The sequence below is a fragment of the Barbus barbus genome (genome assembly GCF_936440315.1).
Source record: "Barbus barbus genome assembly, chromosome: 27".
NCBI lineage: Eukaryota > Metazoa > Chordata > Actinopteri > Cypriniformes > Cyprinidae > Barbus > Barbus barbus.
The window spans coordinates 8,247,969-8,269,286 of record NC_136755.1 but is presented as its reverse complement, the minus strand read 5'-3'; the positions used below and the strand labels follow the sequence as shown (position 1 = coordinate 8,269,286).

The 21,318-nt window shown below is 37.4% G+C and overlaps 1 protein-coding gene across 1 annotated transcript in view; it reads left to right on the top strand.

Annotated features, from left to right (window-relative positions):
* The window catches only part of LOC306846965 (gamma-aminobutyric acid type B receptor subunit 1-like), an 81,683-nt gene that overhangs the window by 48,094 nt on the left and 12,271 nt on the right, over nucleotides 1–21,318 (top strand). The window contains exons 13-16 of the mRNA XM_079380696.1: nucleotides 8,677–8,754; nucleotides 16,460–16,610; nucleotides 18,704–18,836; nucleotides 19,595–19,711. Of these exons, the coding sequence (XP_079236822.1) occupies nucleotides 8,677–8,754; nucleotides 16,460–16,610; nucleotides 18,704–18,836; nucleotides 19,595–19,711 (479 nt within the window). The remainder of the gene's footprint in view (nucleotides 1–8,676; nucleotides 8,755–16,459; nucleotides 16,611–18,703; nucleotides 18,837–19,594; nucleotides 19,712–21,318) is intronic.

The following is a 21,318-nucleotide window of genomic DNA, read 5'->3' as shown; positions in this document are numbered from 1 at the left end:
CCGAGTATGGGTCACCATGCTTGGCTGTATGTCATGTCACTTTCACAAGAAAATATTTAATCCAAACAAATGTGTGTTTCTAAATTGAAATTGCGTCAAGTTGAAACATTGGGAATTTATAAATAATTATGATGCCTTATGATGCCATTTTTATTCTTTCCACCAACCGCCAAGCCTCATGCACAGATATGGGATATCAAAGAAGGAATACATATATTCTGCCTTTAAAAGCCAACTAGATGAAAGCATCTTAGTAGATGGGATGTTATGCAAAAATTTGATTCAGATGTGCCTGGCTGACTTCTTACCTCCGTGTAGGCAGCATTTTTTAGGTTGCGATTTATCGCATTCCTGTGTGTGCAGGTCTGATGGTGAGGTTAAAAGAAGTAAATTAATTCATACATTTGAACATATGATTGTTATACCGAAACATGAGCACTAAAAGTGGTAACACTTTATGTTAAGGACCAGTTCTCACTATTAACTAGTTGCTTATTAGCATGCATTTTACTAGCACTTTGGCTATATTTAATATCCCTCAACTTAGCAACTACCTTGCTAACTATTAAAGTATTAGTTCATTTCCAGATTAAAAATTTCCTGGTAATTTACTCACCCCCCATGTCATAGAGCCCTGCATGGGCCTCAAATTTAGGCCCTAGCCCTGGCCCAAGTCCGACCAGAGCCCGTCTTTTTTTCCCCCTTTCTCTCAAAACAACTCGTGTTTCAGCTATTAAAATAGTTCAGTTTTGTATGTAATGGCAAAGTGATTATATTTTGTTTACTTTTTTTAAGTTAATTTAGAAAAATGTTTGGAGCATTTTTTGTTCGTTAAATAAGTTTTTTCTTTCTTAAAGTAACGGCCAGCGCAGACCCGCAGGCTGATCATAGCTTATGCTTGATCAATTTAGCCTTCTCAAATCATCACGACTTGCCTAAAATAAAATCTATAGATATACTAAAACAGTTCAAGCATATAACAATGTTTAAACGTTAAACCTAGATAAATGTGCGCTGCATCCAGTAGTTTGTGCGGAGAGTGGAAGCTAAAGCGCAGCACATGGAGGCACCAGAGCAATCAATTACAATTTTTGTTCAATGGAAACAACTTAAAATACGCCGTACTTTTTGCTCATAAAGGTAAGAGTAATACATCATTCGGAACTGTAAAGGGTCTACTTTTATTTGTGTGCACTCACAATATCAACAAAACATTGTGCTTTTATAAAATAAAGAAAGCAATGAAGTGCTTCAAAAAATGAACCGAAACTCAGCGAATACAAGCCTCACAGACATGATAAATATATCTGTAGAATAATTAAATTACTACTTAATGAAATAAATCAAATCTAAAAAAAACTCTTTCATAATATTCATAATCCGTGAAGATGCACTTCTCTCTAAAGGTGCGTCTAATGAGGAGATGGCTAACAGGACACTAAACACCGTCGAACTCGCATTGTTTCCACCAGCTTGGCAATTTGTTTTTCATCACTAATTGATGGATGTCTAAAATATAAAAATAAGGAGAAGCTTAAAACAGGCCCGAGACCTGGCACAAATCTGAACTATGATGTGAAAATTGGCCTGAAGCCCAGCCGTAGGGATGTAAAAAAGTCGGGGCCCGTCAGGCCTGGGCCATAATGCAGGGCTCTACCATGTCATCCAAGATGTTCACATCTTTCTTTCTTCAGTCGAAAAGAAATTAAGGTTTTTAAGAAAAATATTCCAGGATTTTCTTCATATAGTGGTCTTTAACAGAGACCAACAGGTTGAAGGTCAAAATTGTGAGAATTCTCTCCTCATTTATTGAGAGAAAACTCTTAGTTAATAGTGAATATGTGTTCCCTATTCTAAAGTGTTTCCCTAAAAGCATTAAATGACATCATGGTGCCTGTATGAAACCAGTTTCCTTAGGACGTGCCCTCATGCATTAAACTGGGCAGTACTTTGTACATATAAAGTCTATATAAAATCCCAGAGTTTACAGTGCGTGACGGAGCAAAACCTGCATCAGGTTCAAATATCTCTCCATAAACCTCTGATAGAGTTGTGTCAGTGTATAAATGTTGATGCCAGTGTAAAACATTGATGGTATTAAAGGTTAACAGGAGCACAGTGACCTCTATTATTGCTCAATGAAAGGTTCTGAGACTGCTACAACTCTTTATGAATATGGCAGTTTTGGCCTAGTCTGGCAAAGGTTAACAAGAATCCAAGGCCTCATCACAGATGTTTAGAGCTTCTTTGAAGATGTCAGTGTTGTGGGATTGAAAGTCTAACAGAGTAAGCATCGTAAGAATAACGGGTCAATTTCAAAACCATCTTTTGGAAAGAAACGTTTATACAACCAGCATCTGGAATACCAATGGAAGCCACATATTCCATGCAGGCTTATTTCCAGACTTAAGTATTCCATTTGAACTTCCAGACATGGTGACAGGGGCATCTCTCCCTTCATTTGCTTATTAACCTCCTCGAGTGATGAGTGCATTGTGACTGCAACTTTAGCTGTCGCACACAGATTGGATCCTTTTCTCTCTCCTGTCGTTTGTTTTCAGTCTTTGTATTGGCGTCGTTTCAGAAGCTGTCTTTTTGATCAGTGTGCCTGTGTTCCCCTGTTCAATCTGTCACATTTCTTTGTGTCTCTACCGGTGCCCAGATCCTACGTCAATCCCTTTTTGTTTGACACACAAAAAAATAGAACTATTTTTTAACATTTTCTGAAGAAAATATGAATAGTTGCCCCTCCAGAACTCCCTGCCATTCTGCCAGTGTTGTAGTAGTCATTAAAAGTGTGACTGCTAAGGTGTTGTTGTGCAGTTGCTAGGGTGTTTTGTGTGATTTCTAGGTGGTTTCTTCATGGACCACCATAATGTAAGACTTTTGATGTAATGTTTGCCCTTTACAATGTTCAGGGTGTTATGTTTTTGCTAGGTGTTTGCTGGAGCATTGATGTGTTGTTGTATACTAGTCCAAGTAGAAAGAGTCCACCAAAATTGTGAGAGATGCTTGCCCATGCAAAAATTACTTCCAGAGTGCTAGGTTAATGTAGGAAGTTCCCAGGGTGTTGTTGTGCTGTTTCTAGGTGGTTGCTAGGTGGTTATTCTGACTCTGCTTTAGCCTAGATTTAAACTGCATATTTTGTCTGGCCAGAGGAGAATGACTCTATTTCGACAAAATATTTCCCCGTCTAAATACTGTAAAACTGATATAAAGCCACCCAGCTTTATATCAAGCTGATGTAAAGCTGCTTTGACACAATTTGCATTGTTAAAAGCGCTATACAAATAATAGTGACTTGACTTGACTTATTCTCTGTTCCAATATTTTTTTTTTTAAAGCCCACCATAAAGTAAGTTCAAAAGTCAGTGTTAGTGATAGTAATTGATGCTTGTTCATGCAAAAGTCAACTCAAATTAAAATATTTCATCAAAATGAAAATAAAGCTTGCTCATGCGGAAGTCACCTGCATAATGCTAATGTAGCTGGTAGGACTGGACAAAAAAATATTTTTGATTTATCGTTTTTTTAAATGATGTCGATTCAATATTGATTCTCAAAAGCTGCGAATCAATCTTTTCTGATATTTATTTCAGCAAACATTTAACACAAGATCAGATTAACGTGAATCTTATCATTAGTCTTCCCCACTACCTTGCACGATGTTACAACGGAAACATTGTCATTTATTCAGTGCTTATCATGGCAGAGATATGTTGACAAGAACCAAGAACAAAGCAATGTGCGTGATTTGCAATGCTCAGGTGAAATGCTATAGTAATACTACAAATCTGCGGAAGCATTTGACACCATGATTTCCGCAGTAAATGAATGGCGGATGGCGCGAGGTATTGTTTTGTTTACTACACACATACTAAAGCGCGGACGATGCTCGCTGTGTTTTCGGTGTTGTGGAGTCAAGAGACTTTTTTCCTGAGTAACCCGATGAGCGGCGCCATGACAGATTCTAACTTCCGTTTGGGTGCTCTCATGTTCCAGTCTCCATAGAAATCCGTTAAGACGGGGTAAAAAAAGATGGGCTGAATTGAAACTTTTTCAATAAAATATAAAAATGTGCGGAGGGTTAAGCTGTGCTGTTGTTGGCTGCCACAGTAACAGTAATAAGCTAAGAAATTCCTTTAAAGTACTTATTTTGCGTACCAGAAAATCTGTCATGTCTGGCGCTGTATGCATGGCTTGCAGCGTTTAAGTTAAATACTGAGTGTGAAATAATAAAATATGTTAAAATAGTGTTTGCTCTTATCATTCTGTGGACAAAATTCCGTGATCTTCGCCCCGAACGGGAGCTGTATGTGCGCTCATCTGTTTTCAATGCAGCTAACCTCGCATCGCTTCATGTCATCTTCCCACTCATTAAACTATGACAGGTTTACTGCAAAAAGACGGTCACTGCGACACTGTAAAGTGATGAAACAATGGTGCCACATGATTTTTTTTTACATCATTTTCATAGTTTTCATGTTATATTATTGGCTCAGAAAATATTTAAATGTGACTAGAAACCGGAAATGTAAAGCACCGTTCTAGTCAGGCGAGACTTCCACGTTCAGAAAAAGGTCTATATGACAATATGAAAACATGAATATCATCTCCAGCTGCTCTGAGAGTCACTTTATTAGGATTTTACTGTTTAATTTGAGAAAACTACTGTCATATCAAATTCACAGCAGCTGCAAGTTCTTCACGGTTACCCGTCAAAATAAAAGTTTTGTTTAACATGAAGAAACTGTGACAAAAATATATTACTATTGTGCAGTCTTAAAGGAAAACTCCACTTTTTTTTGGAAATAGGCTCATTTTCCAACTGCCCAAGAGTTAAACAGTTGAGTTTTACTGTTTTCGAATCCATTCAGCCGATCTCCGGGTCTGGCGGTAGCACTTTTAGCTTAGTTTAGCATAGATCATTGAATCAGATTAGACCATTAGCATCTTGCTCAAAAATGACCAAAGACTTTTGATATTTTTCCTATTTAAAACTTGACTCTTCTGTAGTTACATCGTGTACCATATTACGCAGTGCCTGAAAGTAGTTCCCAGCTATGTCATAACTAGTTACCTAGCTGGGGAATACTTTCAGGCGCTGCGTAATATCATTGCATTCATGGTACGGCAGCAAAGTTCCTTGATTATTACGCCGGAATGAGAGTATAGTTCCTAGCCATATCGGCTTAGAAAATCGCAACTTTTCATTTTCCGTTAGTCTTAGTACACAATGTAATACAGAAGAGTCAAGTTTTAAATAGGAAAAATATTTTTGAGCGAGATGCTAATGCTCTAATCCGATTCAATGATCTATGCTAAGCTAAAAGTGCTACCGCCAGACCCGGAGATCGGCTGAATGATTGTCAAGAAATAAAAGGGTTTAATTTTCATTTGATTAGGATAAATTCAATTAATGTTTTATGCCGTCATTTGATTACCAGAAAAATTAAGAAAACATTTTCTAGGGCCCTCTTATAGTTTTAAAAAATAGAACTGTAGAAAAAAATATATAGGTTTAAAATACAGGTCTGTGGTTCTTAATCTCTTTTTATTAATTCACCATTTTTAAACTGATGTTTACTGTTAATTTTTTAGAAATATCAATAGCATTTGTATTAACACTATATTCACTGAATGTAATCAAAAAATTGAGAATCAAATCAAATGGAGAGCTTGCGAATCGGAATCGAATAGAATCAGAACATGTATGTGCAGCGGTCGCGCGCACATCTGTGGACTAGTGCAAGTTAATTCTCACACTTTAATAGTATTTATAGCTCCTAACAGGCTGTAGGACTATGAGAAGTTATTGCGTAAAAATGTACACCAGTATGCAGTTTTCCCTATTGCTCGCGTGCCAGCGATTATCCCTCTGCGTGCCACTGTTGGCACGTGTGCCGTAGGTTGCCGACCCCTGATCTAAATGGTGGAAATTACAGTCTTTTAGGTGTTTCTTCTCATGCCTGGATCATACAGCGCTTCCGGAGCCTTTATCTCTTTTGCCTCTTTTTCAAGTCTCCCAGGAGGAAGCCCAAGCTGACTGGAGTAATTATGCTTAATGATCACCTGATAATTATAATGGTTCTCACTTAAGCTAATTTCTCGTTGTCTTTGGGGGTGGAGGCCCTCAGAGCCCTGCACAGATCTCTGATGCCCGCCAGTGTGTGTGTTTGAGAAAGAGAGGGAGGGCGTGCATGAAAGAAAACAGAATTGGAGCAGGAGGGAGAGAACGTAACAGAAGATAAATTCCTCTGTCTTGTGGTCCTCGCTCGAGCACTGCTGATACGGTGGTACGCAATTACAGCGCTCTCTATAAAGCTGATTTTAAGGGAGAGTGACCCTATTGTGCATTCTCATCAAAAGCTCTGTTGATACGTCTGCTGGAAAATAAGGATTGATGATAGATCTGTTTTCAGTCTGTTTGTCTAATCCAAATGCTGTTTGGTCTCTAAAGGCTGCCCTAAATCTGATCCAGCCTCACTGTATTGATTTACAGCAATGTGAAGACATTTCTCTTTCCTTTGTTCCTCCCTTAAAACTCTCCTTTTACCTGTTTTCCACTTCCCTGCATCTATGAAAGTCAATATGAAATCAAAATTTACCGTTTACTTTTGTAAAACATATTCCTGGTATTTTTGTAAATGATTTAAAATATATAATCTTTTCCACTTCAGAATGATTTTCTTAGTTCACCTAAGCAGCGCAGACTAGTTAATGTTAACCAACAGCCAAAGAATTTAGTCATTACTTTAGGCTACTGGCAACCTAGCTTTTATAAAACCTTGCTGATTTAATGCTCATTACTTTCAATGTTAGAAAAAGTTACAGCAATAATAGTCAGTGATCTTGACTATAGATCTACAGATCTTGACCCACAGCCTCTTCAGAAGTGGGTGGAATTGGGAATCAACAACTGATTCTTTTTCAGATTTTTTAACCAAAAAATTTATGATTTTTATAACGTTTGTTGAATTTTCAATTTATAAAAATAATAAAAGAGAAGCAATAAATAAAGACAATGAATTAACAGCTTTCTATTGAGTTGCATGCAACAACAAACATTCAGCACAACCAGTGTAGTCTGAATCAACAAACATGTCTTGATTGGCTACTCTGTTCCCCTCTGCGAAAATGCATTGTAAAATCATTTGATGCTTTCCAAAGCAGAAGATACACTGGATTGTTTGCCAAATCTATTTCGTTATGCTATTATTACGAAGAAAACAAATCCTAGACTAGGAGTTATGGGTAGCTTTTCCATCTAAAAGCAATCAGTTAGACAATTTTACACTATGAGTTAGACTATTATACACGCTAAACTATAGTGTTGCCGTCCGCCTCGATCCGGAGGGGGGGCACGGGGATGTCCTTCTGGCTCCGGGCCTGGAACAGGGAAGCCCTCTTTTCATTGATAGCATGGTCATGATGACTTTTCAGTTTTCATTTAATCATCCTCATGTCATTCCAAACCCATAAGACTTTCATTCATCTTCAAAACACAAATTAAGATATTATTATTATTATATTATCATTCTTATCCAGTCATTGAAAGTCCATGCAACTAAAATTGTCAAGCTTCTAAATGCTCATAAAGAGGTCATAACAGTAATTCATATCAATTATGTGGTTTAATCCAAGTCTTCTATATAGACACGATTGCTTTATATGATGAACAGATTGAGTTTAGGTTTTTATTTACATATAAACATTCAAACATAGAGCACATCAAATAGGGTAAAGAGAAGCTCAAATGTAGAGTATTACCTTCCCTCCAGAAAACTGTATTTCAGAGCTTTTGCGAGAGAACTTAAAGCTTTTCGGGGAACACACTACATTTCAAGGAACATAAACACACTCAAATCAATTTTTTCCTCCCATCTAATTTTTTTTTCCATTACCATATCCCTGTACAGATGTGCTTGGTTGACGCTTGAGAACAAACCCCAATATAAAGTGATTGCGTCTCTTCAGAACACTTAATTCATATGGATTTTGTTTGCAATTTTAATGTTTTGGTTGGATGGACTATCAATTATTGACACAATATTAAAAATCTCTTTATTTGTGTTCTGAATATTAATGTTATTAAAGTCTTACAGGTTTTGAATGATGAGAAAATGTTCATTTTAGGGTGAACTAGGCAACGCAAGGAAAATGTTCATGTTTGCGTGATGTTTCGGAATGCCGAAATAAAGCTTTTTCTTAAGTGCGTGTTAACGGGGTCACCCTGCACTCCCACTGGTAGTCACCACTTTGCATCTCTGCTAATTTGCATAAAGCTGAATTCCCAGTGGATAAGTCAGTAACATTTTTTCCCTCCTTAAATATCCTGTCTCAAAAATACGGAGCCCCTTAGAGCTCATGGTGGTGGAAAGATTTCGGGGTGGGAGGAAAAAATATTTTTCAAATCTTTTGCGTTTTCTCGCAAAACTTTTGCGTTCCCTCGCAAAACTAGAGAACGCAAAAGTTTTGCGAGGGAACGCAAAAGATGTGAAAAATATTTTTTCCTCCCACCCCGGATTTTTTTCACCCACCCCGAAATCTTTCCACCACCATGAGCTCTAAGGGGCTCCGTACAAAAACATGTCACATTATAGAGGAAAAATGTTTTGCGAATGCCATTTGATGTTGATATTTCTGAATCGCACTTCTCTCCCTTTCTCTCGGCAGGAGGAAGTTACAAGAAGATTGGATACTACGATATGACTAAAGGCAATCTCTCTTGGTATGGGAATGACAGGTGGATAGGTGAGGACACATTCGTCTCTCTCATCTCCCATATATGCTCTTGTTTATCACTGTCTCAAGCACTTTTAAACCTCCTCTCAAACAATCACTCACATTATTGCTCTCGCCACTCATCTGCATCTCTCCCAGTGTCACAGCCGCACGTTCTAAGCCCCGCCCCCAAAACGAAGAGAACCGCGGACGACAGGCTGCTACGGGGCGTTAATCAATCAGTCAGTCAAATTCTGTTTAGCATTCTGTCCGTGAGGGTAGCCGCGCTGCGGGAGCTCTGCACGGCTCAACAAAAAAAGACAAATGAATGCCATTAGAAAACCGCCAGGAGTTAATTCCAATCATAAATTGAGCAAGCGCACTGATAAAAATTGCGTGCAATATACAATGAGTGATGGTTTCATTTAATCTTTTTAATTGTATTTGATGACCAGCTTACACTCAGTGTTGCTGATGGTGCACTGAGAAGATGCCAACTGACAGCTGAAAACAACACAAATCAGAATCAGCCCGGGCTGTGCCCCAGCTGCCTCCCAGCACGTGCTAACCTTGACTGGACGAGCACAAATCGTCCAATCAGCACAGACATCACGACGTGCCTCAGCTGATTGTCATTGCCTGTTATTTAAACCCTCACAGGCTCCGAACAGAGCTTGCGGTTTTGAATAACATCCTTGAGCTTTGTGATAGCAGCTTGGGTTTGTTGGTTTATAATATTGGCGGTGCGACGCCACATCACCGTTGTCATTATGTGACCATTTCTATGCCTAGACATTTCCCTAGATGTGCTCTCGATGGACTTATGCTGTTTTGAACTTGTTTATTAGCTTATTAAAAACTCAGAGAAGCAGCGAGCTCCATGGCAACTGTAGCACATAGGCATTGCGAAATGCGCTAATTGCGTTTTTCACCATCCGTTCCAGGGGAACCTGTTTTTCATTTATTTACCCAGCTTGCAACTGGGAATAGTGCCCACAGCATTGTTGTATACCCCAGGTGGCTTGCAGAGTCTGGCACCTTTAACTTTTGCATTAGTTGTCGATCATAGATCTCTTTGGAGGTCATCGCTTTAACAGCAACCCTTGACTGTGCCAGACTGCGGATTGCAGCGAGTCTGCTGGTGAGGCGAAAGGTCGCTGTTTGATCGTGACGAGGTGAACAGGAATCCGAGATCATCAGAAATAGAAGATGTTAGACAGATGACTCTTAAGGCGCAAGTGCTGCCCATCACCACCCAACTTTTCACCTTGCCGCAATGGTCACTGACGCTCCCGGATGGCGTATTCCAGAAAGACGGCAGCGTGTAAAGCTAAAAATAATCAGTGCTGAAATAAAGGCCTCTTGAAGGAGAGGGTGACTTTGCTCCAGATTGGATGGCACATGTTGACCAGTCATCGCTCGTTAGGATATTCTCCCTCTCCTTCATACCCACTGCAAAGTGAAGGTTACGTCCCTTCATCTCCCAGCTGAGTGGGAACGTTTTTGTTTGAATCTTTATGTTCAATTGTTTCTCGCTGGTACCATCCACTTCACTGGCCTCGCTCTTTCTCTCTCGCTCTCCCCGGTCGCCCTGACAACCACTGCATCTGCGCCTTGTTCTCTCATCGCTGGGTCTTGGTCGTCATGGCAACACACTGTCCCGATTCCACCATCAAGGACAGGGAGAGGTATTAAACAGCAGGAGCTCTTTGGCCCGATGGATGCACACACATTTACAACCACGTTCATTGTGGACCTGAATTGCATTAGAGACACCTTGAAATCAATATTTTACTGTATTTACTTTGTTAAAGGGATAGTTGTTCCAGTTGTTGTTGTTCCAAACCTGTATGAGTTTCTTTCTTCTTTTGAACAAAGGAAGAACACATATTTTAAAGAATGATGGTCACCAAACAGTTAAAGTTAGCCGTAGTAGCAAAGAGATAGTAGGGGAAAAAATACAATGGAATCAATAGCTACCGTCAACTGTTTAGTGGCCCATATTCTTCAGAATATCCTTCTTTTATATATTCAACAGAAGAAAGAAACTCATACAGGTTGGGAACAACTTGAGGATGAGTAAATGATGACAGAATTTTCATTTTTGGGTGAACTATGCCTAAAAATGAAAATTCTGTCATTAATTACACACCCTCATGTCGTTCCAAACCTGTAAGACCTTCGTTCATCTTCAGAACACAAATTAAGATATCTTTGATGAAATCTGAGAGTATTATACAACAAGTATTCTCGTAGCTTCATAAAATTAAAGTTGAACCACTGATGTCACATGGACTATTTTAACAATGTCCTCACTACCTTTCTGTGCCTTGAACGTGGTATACGTTGCTGTTTATGCAGGGTCAGAAAGCTCTCAGATTTCATTAAATGAGTAATTAATGACAGAATTTTCATCTTTAGGTGAAGTGAAGTGACATACAGTGAAATAAAGTGAAGTGACAAACGGCCAAGTATGGTGACCCATTCGTGTTCTGCATTTAACCCATCCAAAGTGCACACACACAGCAGTGAACACACACACACACACCCGGAGCAGTGGGCAGCCATTTATGCTGCGGCGCCCAAGGAGCAGTTGGGGGTTCGGTGCCTTGCTCAAGGGCACCTCAGTCGTGGTATTGAGGGTGTAGAAAGCGCTGTACATTCACTCCCCCCACCTACAATTCCTGCCGGACCCGAGACTTGAACTCCCAACCTTTGGATTACGAGTCCGACTCTCTAACCATTAGGCCACGACTTCCCTTTAATGCACATTACTTGTCTTATCAGTGCATGTAAACAAATTTTCATCATAATAATAGTGCACAGTCTCTGAAATGACTTCACTTTTTGGTTGACATCACCATCCCTGGCTATGTTTTACAATCGAATCAATTCCAAATTAGATCCAAATCAAATTTCACTCAGAAATATTTCACTTTATGGAAGTAAATGGGTTTCCAACCCCATTTTATGTATAATCGACACCCGACCGACTGCTAATGTCTATGAATTGTGTTATCCTAGTAAATGCGTTCACTCAGTTCCTCAAGGATTGCAGCTCCACATGGATTGCGAGTTAATTTTAACACCATAGCAACACTGCAACGTTAACATTCTGACCTGAAACACCATAGCAACCACTTTCTATTTCCACAAACCACTTAAACTCATGTGTTGTGCCATATGACATCCTGGGTCTGTCTGTTAAGATTATTCCAGCATCAGCGCAGCTCCACGCTGTTTCCCAGCATCCCAGGATCCATCTGTTGGCCGTCTTGTGCCCTGAGCGGTCGCGTTCGGTTGGATCTCCCACTCTCCTTAAATCAATATCAGCGAGATCCACGCTGCGCTTATCAGATGCTCTGGTGAGAGGTTCCGGTGGGACCGCATGGGCAAGAGTCCTGGAGCTGGGCTTTATAAAACGATCAGCTCTAGAGATAGATGTAACAAGCCGTGTAGTCCCCAGCCTATTTGTCACTTGCAAAAGAATGTGACACCAGTGCACGTCTTGTGTGGTGCTTTCCCATTGAAGGAAGCTGACCACAATGCACCCTGTTGTCCTTTGTTGTTGCCAAATGGCCAGCCGATTACCCATCTGGAGGCAGTGAAACAGTCTGCGATGGTATCGCTTCACAGAGACCAGGGGGGAGAAGCTTTAGTCAAATGGCAGTGAGGTGAAATTCGATAGCTATCGCTCTCTCTGCAGACTCTGAAATGCAGCTAGTTTAACTAGAGAGAGAAAGAGAGGCAGAGAAGGAGATAAAGTGACTCATTTATGGCTCTGAAAACAGAGGTTCAGTGCTGCTCTCCTTTTCTTTCTTTTGTTCAATTGTTTCATACATGATTATTGCATAAATAAGTAAAATAAAAAAAAAAGTAAACATGCTATGTAAGTTTAACCATTTTTAAAGTATTTTTTATATACTATTGTTTGTGTTTTTACTGTACTACTTGTGTTTTTACTAAAGAATTGTTTGTGTACTTTATGTGCAAAATGTACAGTATGCTTCAGATTTGATCGTCACCCGGGCAAAATTTTCGAGTATTTTGGATTTTTTGAAAAACCTTACATTTGCAAACTAGTCCTAGGTGTTTCACCCAATCGAAACCAAACCAGTGCCAAAATATTCTTTGGAGAGTGAATATCAATAATTTTCGAAAAAAGTTGAACTTTAAACTCAGTCACAATGGGACGCGCCAAAATGTTCATAAGGTGCGCAGTAGGGATGCAACGTTACCATTTTTTCAGATCCGATCTGATACCAGCGCAGTTTTTTTTTTTTTTTTAAATCAGTGTAGAATTTCTGTACTTCTGTGTTGACCTGATCAACACTCTTTTGTGAATGAAAAATAACAAATGGAAAAATATATAATCATAATCTATTGCAAAAATACTATTATAGTTTACACTTTATTTTAAGGTGTCCTTGTTACAGTGTACTTATACATCAAGTACTGAGTAATACTAATTAACTACATGTACTTACTATATGGTTAGGATTAGGGTTTGGTTTAAGGTTACTTGCATGTAGTTATGCATAATTTATTGTTATTATAATAGTAAGTACATGTAACATGTGTAACAAGGACACCTTAAAATAAACTATTACCCTATTAAAAATTAGGTTAGTGGATAATTTAGCAGCAAAAGTTATTCTAGAAAAATCATGAGTGCACAATTTTATCAAATCTAAACATTTAGCGAAATAACATTATTTAGTGGTGGAACAAATAAAAGTGAATATTTTAGGGCTAAATCTGGTAAAATGTTACAAATTGCTCTTTGTATTGTTGTTTCATCATCTCGTCTGACCGATACCCGATCCGGCAGAAAATGTCAGTATCGGAGCCGATACCGCTACTAAGTATCGGACTAAGTTAAAAATAGTCCTAGGTTTGTCACTCAACCTCAGTATAAGCACTGCAGCACAATTCTCTGGACTCTCTAGGTTAATAATTATGCAAAAAATGTTGAACTTTACCTTTTGGGTAGCTATAACGGGGTCGTTTCTAAAAGGGGGAGTGTCTAAATATACCCAAAAGCCTAAAAATCCTAAACAAAAACTCAAAACTTCAGGAAACTTGGTGAGCACATGCGACCGATGATTTTCAACAAGCATGCAAAGTGTAACATAATAAAAAACGTAATATTAATATGTAATTTAAAGAAATAGTTTAATTTAGCTCAAAGTGAATCATTTATGATTTTATAAGGAATTTGAACAGACTCACTGTTACGACGATTCACTGAACGAGCCGTATAACAAACTCTGCACTGGATATTAAAATCTAAAATATGGTGAAAACACTATTTAATAGCACAGTAACAAGATCGGCAGTTTAAGACATTAACTTGTGAGCACAAAACACATGATACTTCTCTTTTCAATATAAATAAGATTTTATTTATATAAACCTAAGACATGTAAACTAATCTAACACATGAATATACAAGCATTCACACATTCACACGTTGCAGAAAGAGAGAAAGTAAGGAAAGGATGAGTTTAAGAGAATGGAAATGTGAAATCCCAAGTTTATAGCAATATGTTCAATTGCATAGACCTTAACAACCATCAATCATTTATTTAACCCTCGCTTTGAGTTTCTCAATGAGGCTAAAATTTATATTAACTGCACCTGATTCAGTTAGAACTTGGAGGTGTTACTTGCTTGCTATGCCTGTGTTAAGGGGTTTCCTTTGTGTCGTCGTCGTCGCAGAAAGGGGGTTCCCGGAAGTGTCTGATTATTTGAGAGTTCAGTAGTCGTGAAGTGACGTCTTGGGAAGCCAATGGAGTTGTGGCTGGTAGAAGTTTTGAGGCGGTCACAGACTCCATTCGAACTCGGAGACGAGGCGTGGCGGCAAAACTTAACCGAGTACACGAAACTCACAACAGAAAAGAAGATAAAGTAAAAGAATAAAAGGATGTAAAGACTAGGTTCGTTTTCTTCTCATTATTGTAGCAGCTGGCACGTGGGCCAGAGCGCGCTCAAAGAGCAGCGTCAAGACGCGGTGGCAAAAGAGAAGAAGACGAGAATGGGGAAAGGACCAAGAGAGCATTTTTAAGAAGAAGAGGATTTTTTTAAGAAGAAGAGCGAAGGGTGACTAAGAGAGAGTTTGATGGTGTCCTGAGTTTTTAAACTCGGCTTCTGGACACATCCCCTCTGATGTCTTGACCAGTTAGATTCCTTCCATCATAAATCAGCATGTTATCAGTCACATGGTCCGAATTTTACACACTCTTGCAAAGTATAATTTTGGATGTGATTTCTATAACCAGAATATGATACATTTGACAAAGAATTGATTGGAAGAAACATTTAAAGCATGATTTTTCAAACTCATACATACCAAACACGCATCTGAATCCTTCAGCTATTCAATAATGATTAAAAAGATAATGATTAAAAATACATAATATTTGATTAAAACGTGATAGTCTAATATGTGGGTTACAAACATAATATGGGGTTCTGCATAGAAATGTCCTTTTAGGATGATTTTATGTGCATATGAAAAAGAAAGTCTTTGTGTAGTTCTATGGAGAACGAAGGCATGTTCTTTAGACAGAGGAATTTTGGTTTGGTCTGTCTTCTATGTGGGGGAGAAGTCAGTCTAAGGAAGCTTGTGAATTCAATCGTGGAACACGTGATGGCCATCTCTTTGACCATCAGTCTTGATTATTTGCAACAAATTTGACAGTCTCCTTCCTGAATTGGAATTATCAATAAGTGTTCTTTTGTCTCAAGGTTGTAAGCTGTTCTGTGAAAAAGTTGGTTAGTTTGCTTGCTTCAGACTAATTTATGACATTGTCCTGTTTCCTTGGGGCCTCTCTGAATTCCAGCTCCTCAGGTTTCAATGTTCTGATGCATGTAAAATTTGTCTGAATCAGTCTCTGATATTCTACAAAAGTTTTATGGAGATCGGACCATAGGTGGTGCTATAACAGTCATAAACATAAAAAAAAATTATATTTGTATGATGTTACGTGGATTTTCCAAAAATGCTTTTTTAAATAATTGATTTAGGTGGTTAGAGGCTTGCTAAATAATATGTAATGTATTTTTTCTTATTTGTTTAAATGCCTTAAAGTACTTGAACCCCGATAATTATTAATATTCACTTTAGCTTTAATTTATTTTAATTTATTATTTCTATATCATTTTTAGCTGTAGTAATTTTACTTCAACTTAAAATTATTTTATTTTGGTTAGTGGCTTAGGCAACATTTCATAATTTTTTTTCTTTTGCTTTTTCATGTTATTTTTATATTTTATTTTAGCTTTATTTAAATTAATAAAAATTATTTAAAATTGTTTTCATTTTAGTTAACCATAACAACACTGATCTTAGCAGTTCCTATACATGCTTTTTTAGTATTTATTATTTGAAATAAGCTTTTTTATATTTTCAGTTTACAATGTAGTTTGGTTTTTTGTAATGTTGTTATGTGTTATTGTTATTTTTAATAGTTTTTAACAATTTTATTTTATATCTTTATATCTATAAAATATAAAATTATATTTTATAATTTTATTTTATATCCAGGCTTTAGTCCCCTTCCCCCTCCCTCTTTCCCTAATAATTTCTTCCAAAAGCGCTTAATTTTAAAGACTAAATAGCTAGAACCTCTAATAATGTTTTTAATGTTATTAATGAAAGTATTGCCCTATTATTTCAATGTAATACTGTATAAAATAATCTAATACTAAAAATCCTCATTTCTTTCTCCAGGCTCTGGTCCACCTGCTGACCAGACGGTGGTGATTCAGAAGTTCAGATATCTGTCACAAAAACTCTTCGTCTCGGTGTCTGTTTTCGCTGGCTTGGGCATTTTAATGGGCATCGTTTGCCTCACCTTTAACATCTACAACAGCAACGTCAGGTATGTTTAGTTGTGGATGGGAATATATGCTTCAACCTGCGGGCGTGTGTTCATTTATATTGCATACTCGCGTGTGAGTTCAGTGCAGAGGACAGAGTGATACATGAATACAATTAGCTGGTGCTTCCAAGGGTCACATTCACATATTTAAGCATTCTGTGTGCGCACACAGGTTTCAAACCGGCTAATGCTTTACGAATAGCGAAAACATTTCACACATATTCAAACTCCACCGACACATTCAGACTAATGTTTGGTGTGTCAGTCTTTTTATCTTAGAGACACTTAGACTTTCAACAAGATTTTCTCAGCAGACAGCTTAAGCTAATACCCTGAACACTTACAAATCTTATCATGCATGTGAGTAAATGTGTGAGCACGTCTATGAATCTTTGTGGGATAAAAAGACAGAGGAGTGTAAGTCCTATTCCACTGTGAGAGATTAACTAAATGAGCTGAATCAGAGTTCACTATGCTAACAAAAATGACCAAACACCATATTATATCAAATATGCATGTGGTAATCATTCGAAGCTATACAGTCATGGCCAAAAATCATTGACACCCTTGGTAAATATGATCAAAGAAGGCTGTGAAAATTAATCTGCATTGTTAATCCTTTTGATCTTTTATTAAAAAAAATCACAAAAATCTAACCTTTCATTGGATAATAAGAATTTAAAATGGGGGAAAATATCATTATGAAATAAATGTTTTTCTCTAATACACATTGGCCACAATTAACGGCACCCTTTTATTCAATACGTTTTGAAACCTCCAGTTGCCAGTTTAACAGCTATAAGTTTTCTCCTATAATGCCTGATGAGGTTAGAGACACTTGACAAGAGATCAGAGACCATTCCTTCATCCAGAATCTCTCCAGATCCTTCAGATTCACAGCTCCATGATGGTGCTTCTTGTCTTCAGTTCACCTCACTCATTTTCTACAGGGTTCATGGCCATAGCAGAAGCTTGGTTTTGTGCTCAGTGACCCATTTTTGTGTTGTTTTTGAGGTTTGTGTTTGGATTATTGTACGGTTGGAAGATCCAAACATGGCCCATTACAAGATTTCTAACAGAATCAGTCACTTATTGATTTTTTATCTGTTGGTATTTGATAGAATCCATGATGCCATGTGTCTAAACAAGATGCCATGTGTCTCCAGCAGAAATATAGGCCCACAACATCAAAAATACAGCAGTATATTTCATTGTACACATGGGGTACTTTTTATCCCTGTGTTCACCAAACCCATCTTGAGTGTTTGCTGCTAAAAAGCTATTTTTTTTACTTCATCTGACCATAGAAGCCAGTCCCATTTGAAGTTCCAGTCGTGTCTGATAACTGAATATGCTGGAGTTTGTTTTTGGATGAGCTAGGAGAATTTTTCTTGAAACCCTCCCAGACAACATGTAGGTGCTGTTTGACTATTTTTTTTTTAAGGTTTTCTGACCCCGAGACTCAACTATTTTCTGCAATTCTCCAGCTGTGGTCCTTGGAGAGTCTTTAGCCACTCGAGAATTTTCACTGCTCTAGCTCTTTTCTTAAAGCCACTTCACTAATTTTTGAAGCTCAATTATCTTTTGCTGCACATCAGAAATATATTCTTTGGTTTTTCTTATTGTGATGGATGATTAAGGGAATTTGGGCTTAGTTTTCCCTCCTATTTATATTTCTGTGAAACAGGAAGCCATGCCTGGATAATTTCATGTTCATAATCACCCTAGAGTGCTCAAAATTGTGAATATGAATGGGAATATACTTCAGAGATATTTTACTCATAAGAATTTCCAGGGGTGCCAATAATTGTGTCCAACGTGTATTTGAGAAAAACATTTATTTCATAATGATATTTCCCCCCATTTTAAATTGTTATTATCCAATGAAAGGTTAGATTTTTGTGAATTTCTTTGATAAAATATCAAAAGGATTAACAATGCAGATTCATTTTCACAGCCTTCTTTGATCATATTTACCAAGGGCGCCAATATTTTTGGCCACAGTATATGGCAGGCACTACATTAGCATCTGTTCAATGTATGAACCTGTTTTCTTTTTGCAAATTCAGCAGTATGTATGTCTATTTGTAAAGGTACATTCAAAACTCCCAGCCGTACCTGAATAACATGACAGCAGTGGGCTGTATGATGGCTCTGGCTGCCGTTTTTCCTCTGGGAATTGACGGACTGCATGTACGCAACTCTCAGTTTCCTGTGGTCTGTCAGGTAAGCGCTCAGGCATTCTGGGTAACGTCGTTTTGTCATTTATATTGATGTTATTTATAGTACTAGTAATTGAGTTTGTAAAACCTCCCTGAACACTCTTGTTCAGAAGGGCTTTAAGTAGACGTATCTGTGAGTATTTTTCTTCATTTAGTCAAGGTTTCTTGCATCAAAAAAATATGAATTATTTAGTTTTTCATAACCATTTTTCACCCTCTCTCAGACCCTTAAGACTTGTTTCGCTGCCTTGCTTTCAGACATCTCTTCGCTTACACTTACTCATAGGTCACAGACTTGCCGTCAGGTTCAGTTTAGTTTGCACCATCCCTTTCTTCAGTAACAGCATCTTAGCAAAGCCCGAAGATCAGAACGAGCTGTTTTTGCAGCTTAATTTTAATAAAGTTTTAGTTTTATTAAACTTTTCTCCTATTTTTACATTTAATTCACCTTTGGTGACATATAGCACTCACTTAAACTTAATTTTTAAAACAACTAAAACTAATTTAATAACATTTAATTTTTCATGTTGTACATTAGAATGTTGTGATGCAACAAAACGGAATACAATAAAATTCGAATTTTAGGATTTGAATATTGGCCATTGATTGTTTATCTCCCATAACATTAGAATAATTATAAGCTGATCGATACTGGCAATAATTTTAATATTGGCGCATCCTTATTATATTTTAGTAGTTGTAATTTGAAGTCTTTTAAAGTTAAACACTGAAATATTGGCATTTTTTAAATTGTTTTTCTAGTTCCGTTTGTGGCTGCTTGGACTTGGCTTCAGTTTGGCTTATGGAAGTATGTTCACGAAGATCTGGTGGGTTCACACGGTGTTCACAAAGAAGGATGAGAAGAAAGACAAGAGAAAGGTGAGTAGAGAACCAGTGTTATTATTCCTAACACAACTAAAATCTTAGTTGATTTCCAAAACTAAAATTAAACACTGAAAAAAATAATTAAAATTATTACTAAAAACATATAATAATATCTAAGAGGTACTAAAATAAGACTGTGAGGTTAATTTGAAGTGTTTCAAGACAAACTATCTGTATTTACTCTTCACTTGTCGTGTCAAGGACTTTCAGTATGCTGCTGGACTGATCAATATATCATAGTGGAATTATTGTTCTTTATAAAGTATATATCTCGTTCCTCTCTATGTTATCATCGTTAGATCTCCATCTCACTTCCACTGCCTCTCTGGCCTAGCCACTGTCTCTCTGTCTGATCTCATAGAGATGGGTCCCCCGTTGTCCTTGAGCATCCTTAAACAGCACATTTATCATACAGCACAGCTCGATGAGCCCTCCATACAGCCCCATGAACCAGCAGTCACTCCATCACCACAAACACACTGCAAAAGATAGTTTACATTCGTTATGTTTGGCTTTTTTGTAACACTTTACAATACGGTCCCATTTGTTGATGTATTAGTTAACACCAGTTAACAATGAGCAAGATATTTTTGCAGCATTCATTAATCATGGGTAACGCTAGTAAATACAATCATTGTTAGTTCATGTTAACTAATGTAGAGTATCTTAAAAGGTTATTTTTCTTACATTTTTTATGATTCTGTACATATACTTCACTAAATTGTGATGGATTATGCTTAACAAAAAGTGTTGTCATCTTAATTTGTTTTCTCAATTAAATGTTTCAATATTTTACGGAAAGACTAAACAAAAATATTAAGAAAGTTATGTTTTGAAGTGCAGCCCTCACATCACCAATCACACAAATGCACAGCAGCCATAATAACTAAAATAAGGAAAAGACAGAGGATAAAGGTATTCTCAGGATAAGTACATAATGCCTATTATTGAGCATTCATGTACGTCCGTCTTGTGGTGGAGAGGAGCTTGTCATGAGTCCCTGTGGAGAGCTCTCGCTCTCTCTCTCTCTCTTTCTTTCTCTTTCTCTTTCTCTTTCTCTCTCGTTCTATCTTCCTCTACACACAGAAAGAATTCAGAGATAGAGAAATGATCTGTGATGTGCAGTGGGGCAACAAATTAACAGCTTAGTCATTTTCAAATATGCTTCTTTTGACTGGAGCGTCACTATTGAGATTTTTTTATGTTAAAAAGAAAAGTCATTGTCAGGGATACACAAGGGCAATTTTGGAATAAAGAATAGTTTCAGAATTTATTATAGACCATAAGACAGATAGAAATATTTGGGACAAACTTTCTATTTTAAGTACAGAGGAACTCGTGATGGGGATTTTATAATACACATTCAAAACAAGTTAAATACCTCAAATAATATCTCATGAAATTCCAAAAAACAGAACAGAAAATAACTTAAGACTTGTCTCTCAGTTTGTAAAGACGTACTTAAGATGAAAGCCTATGGGGAAACTGTCTATTGTGAAAGTAGAGCCACGAGACCAATCTTTTTTTTTTCTTTTTTTTAAAGAAATTAATACTTTTATTTAGCATTAACACATTAAATTGATAAAAATTACAGTTAAAAC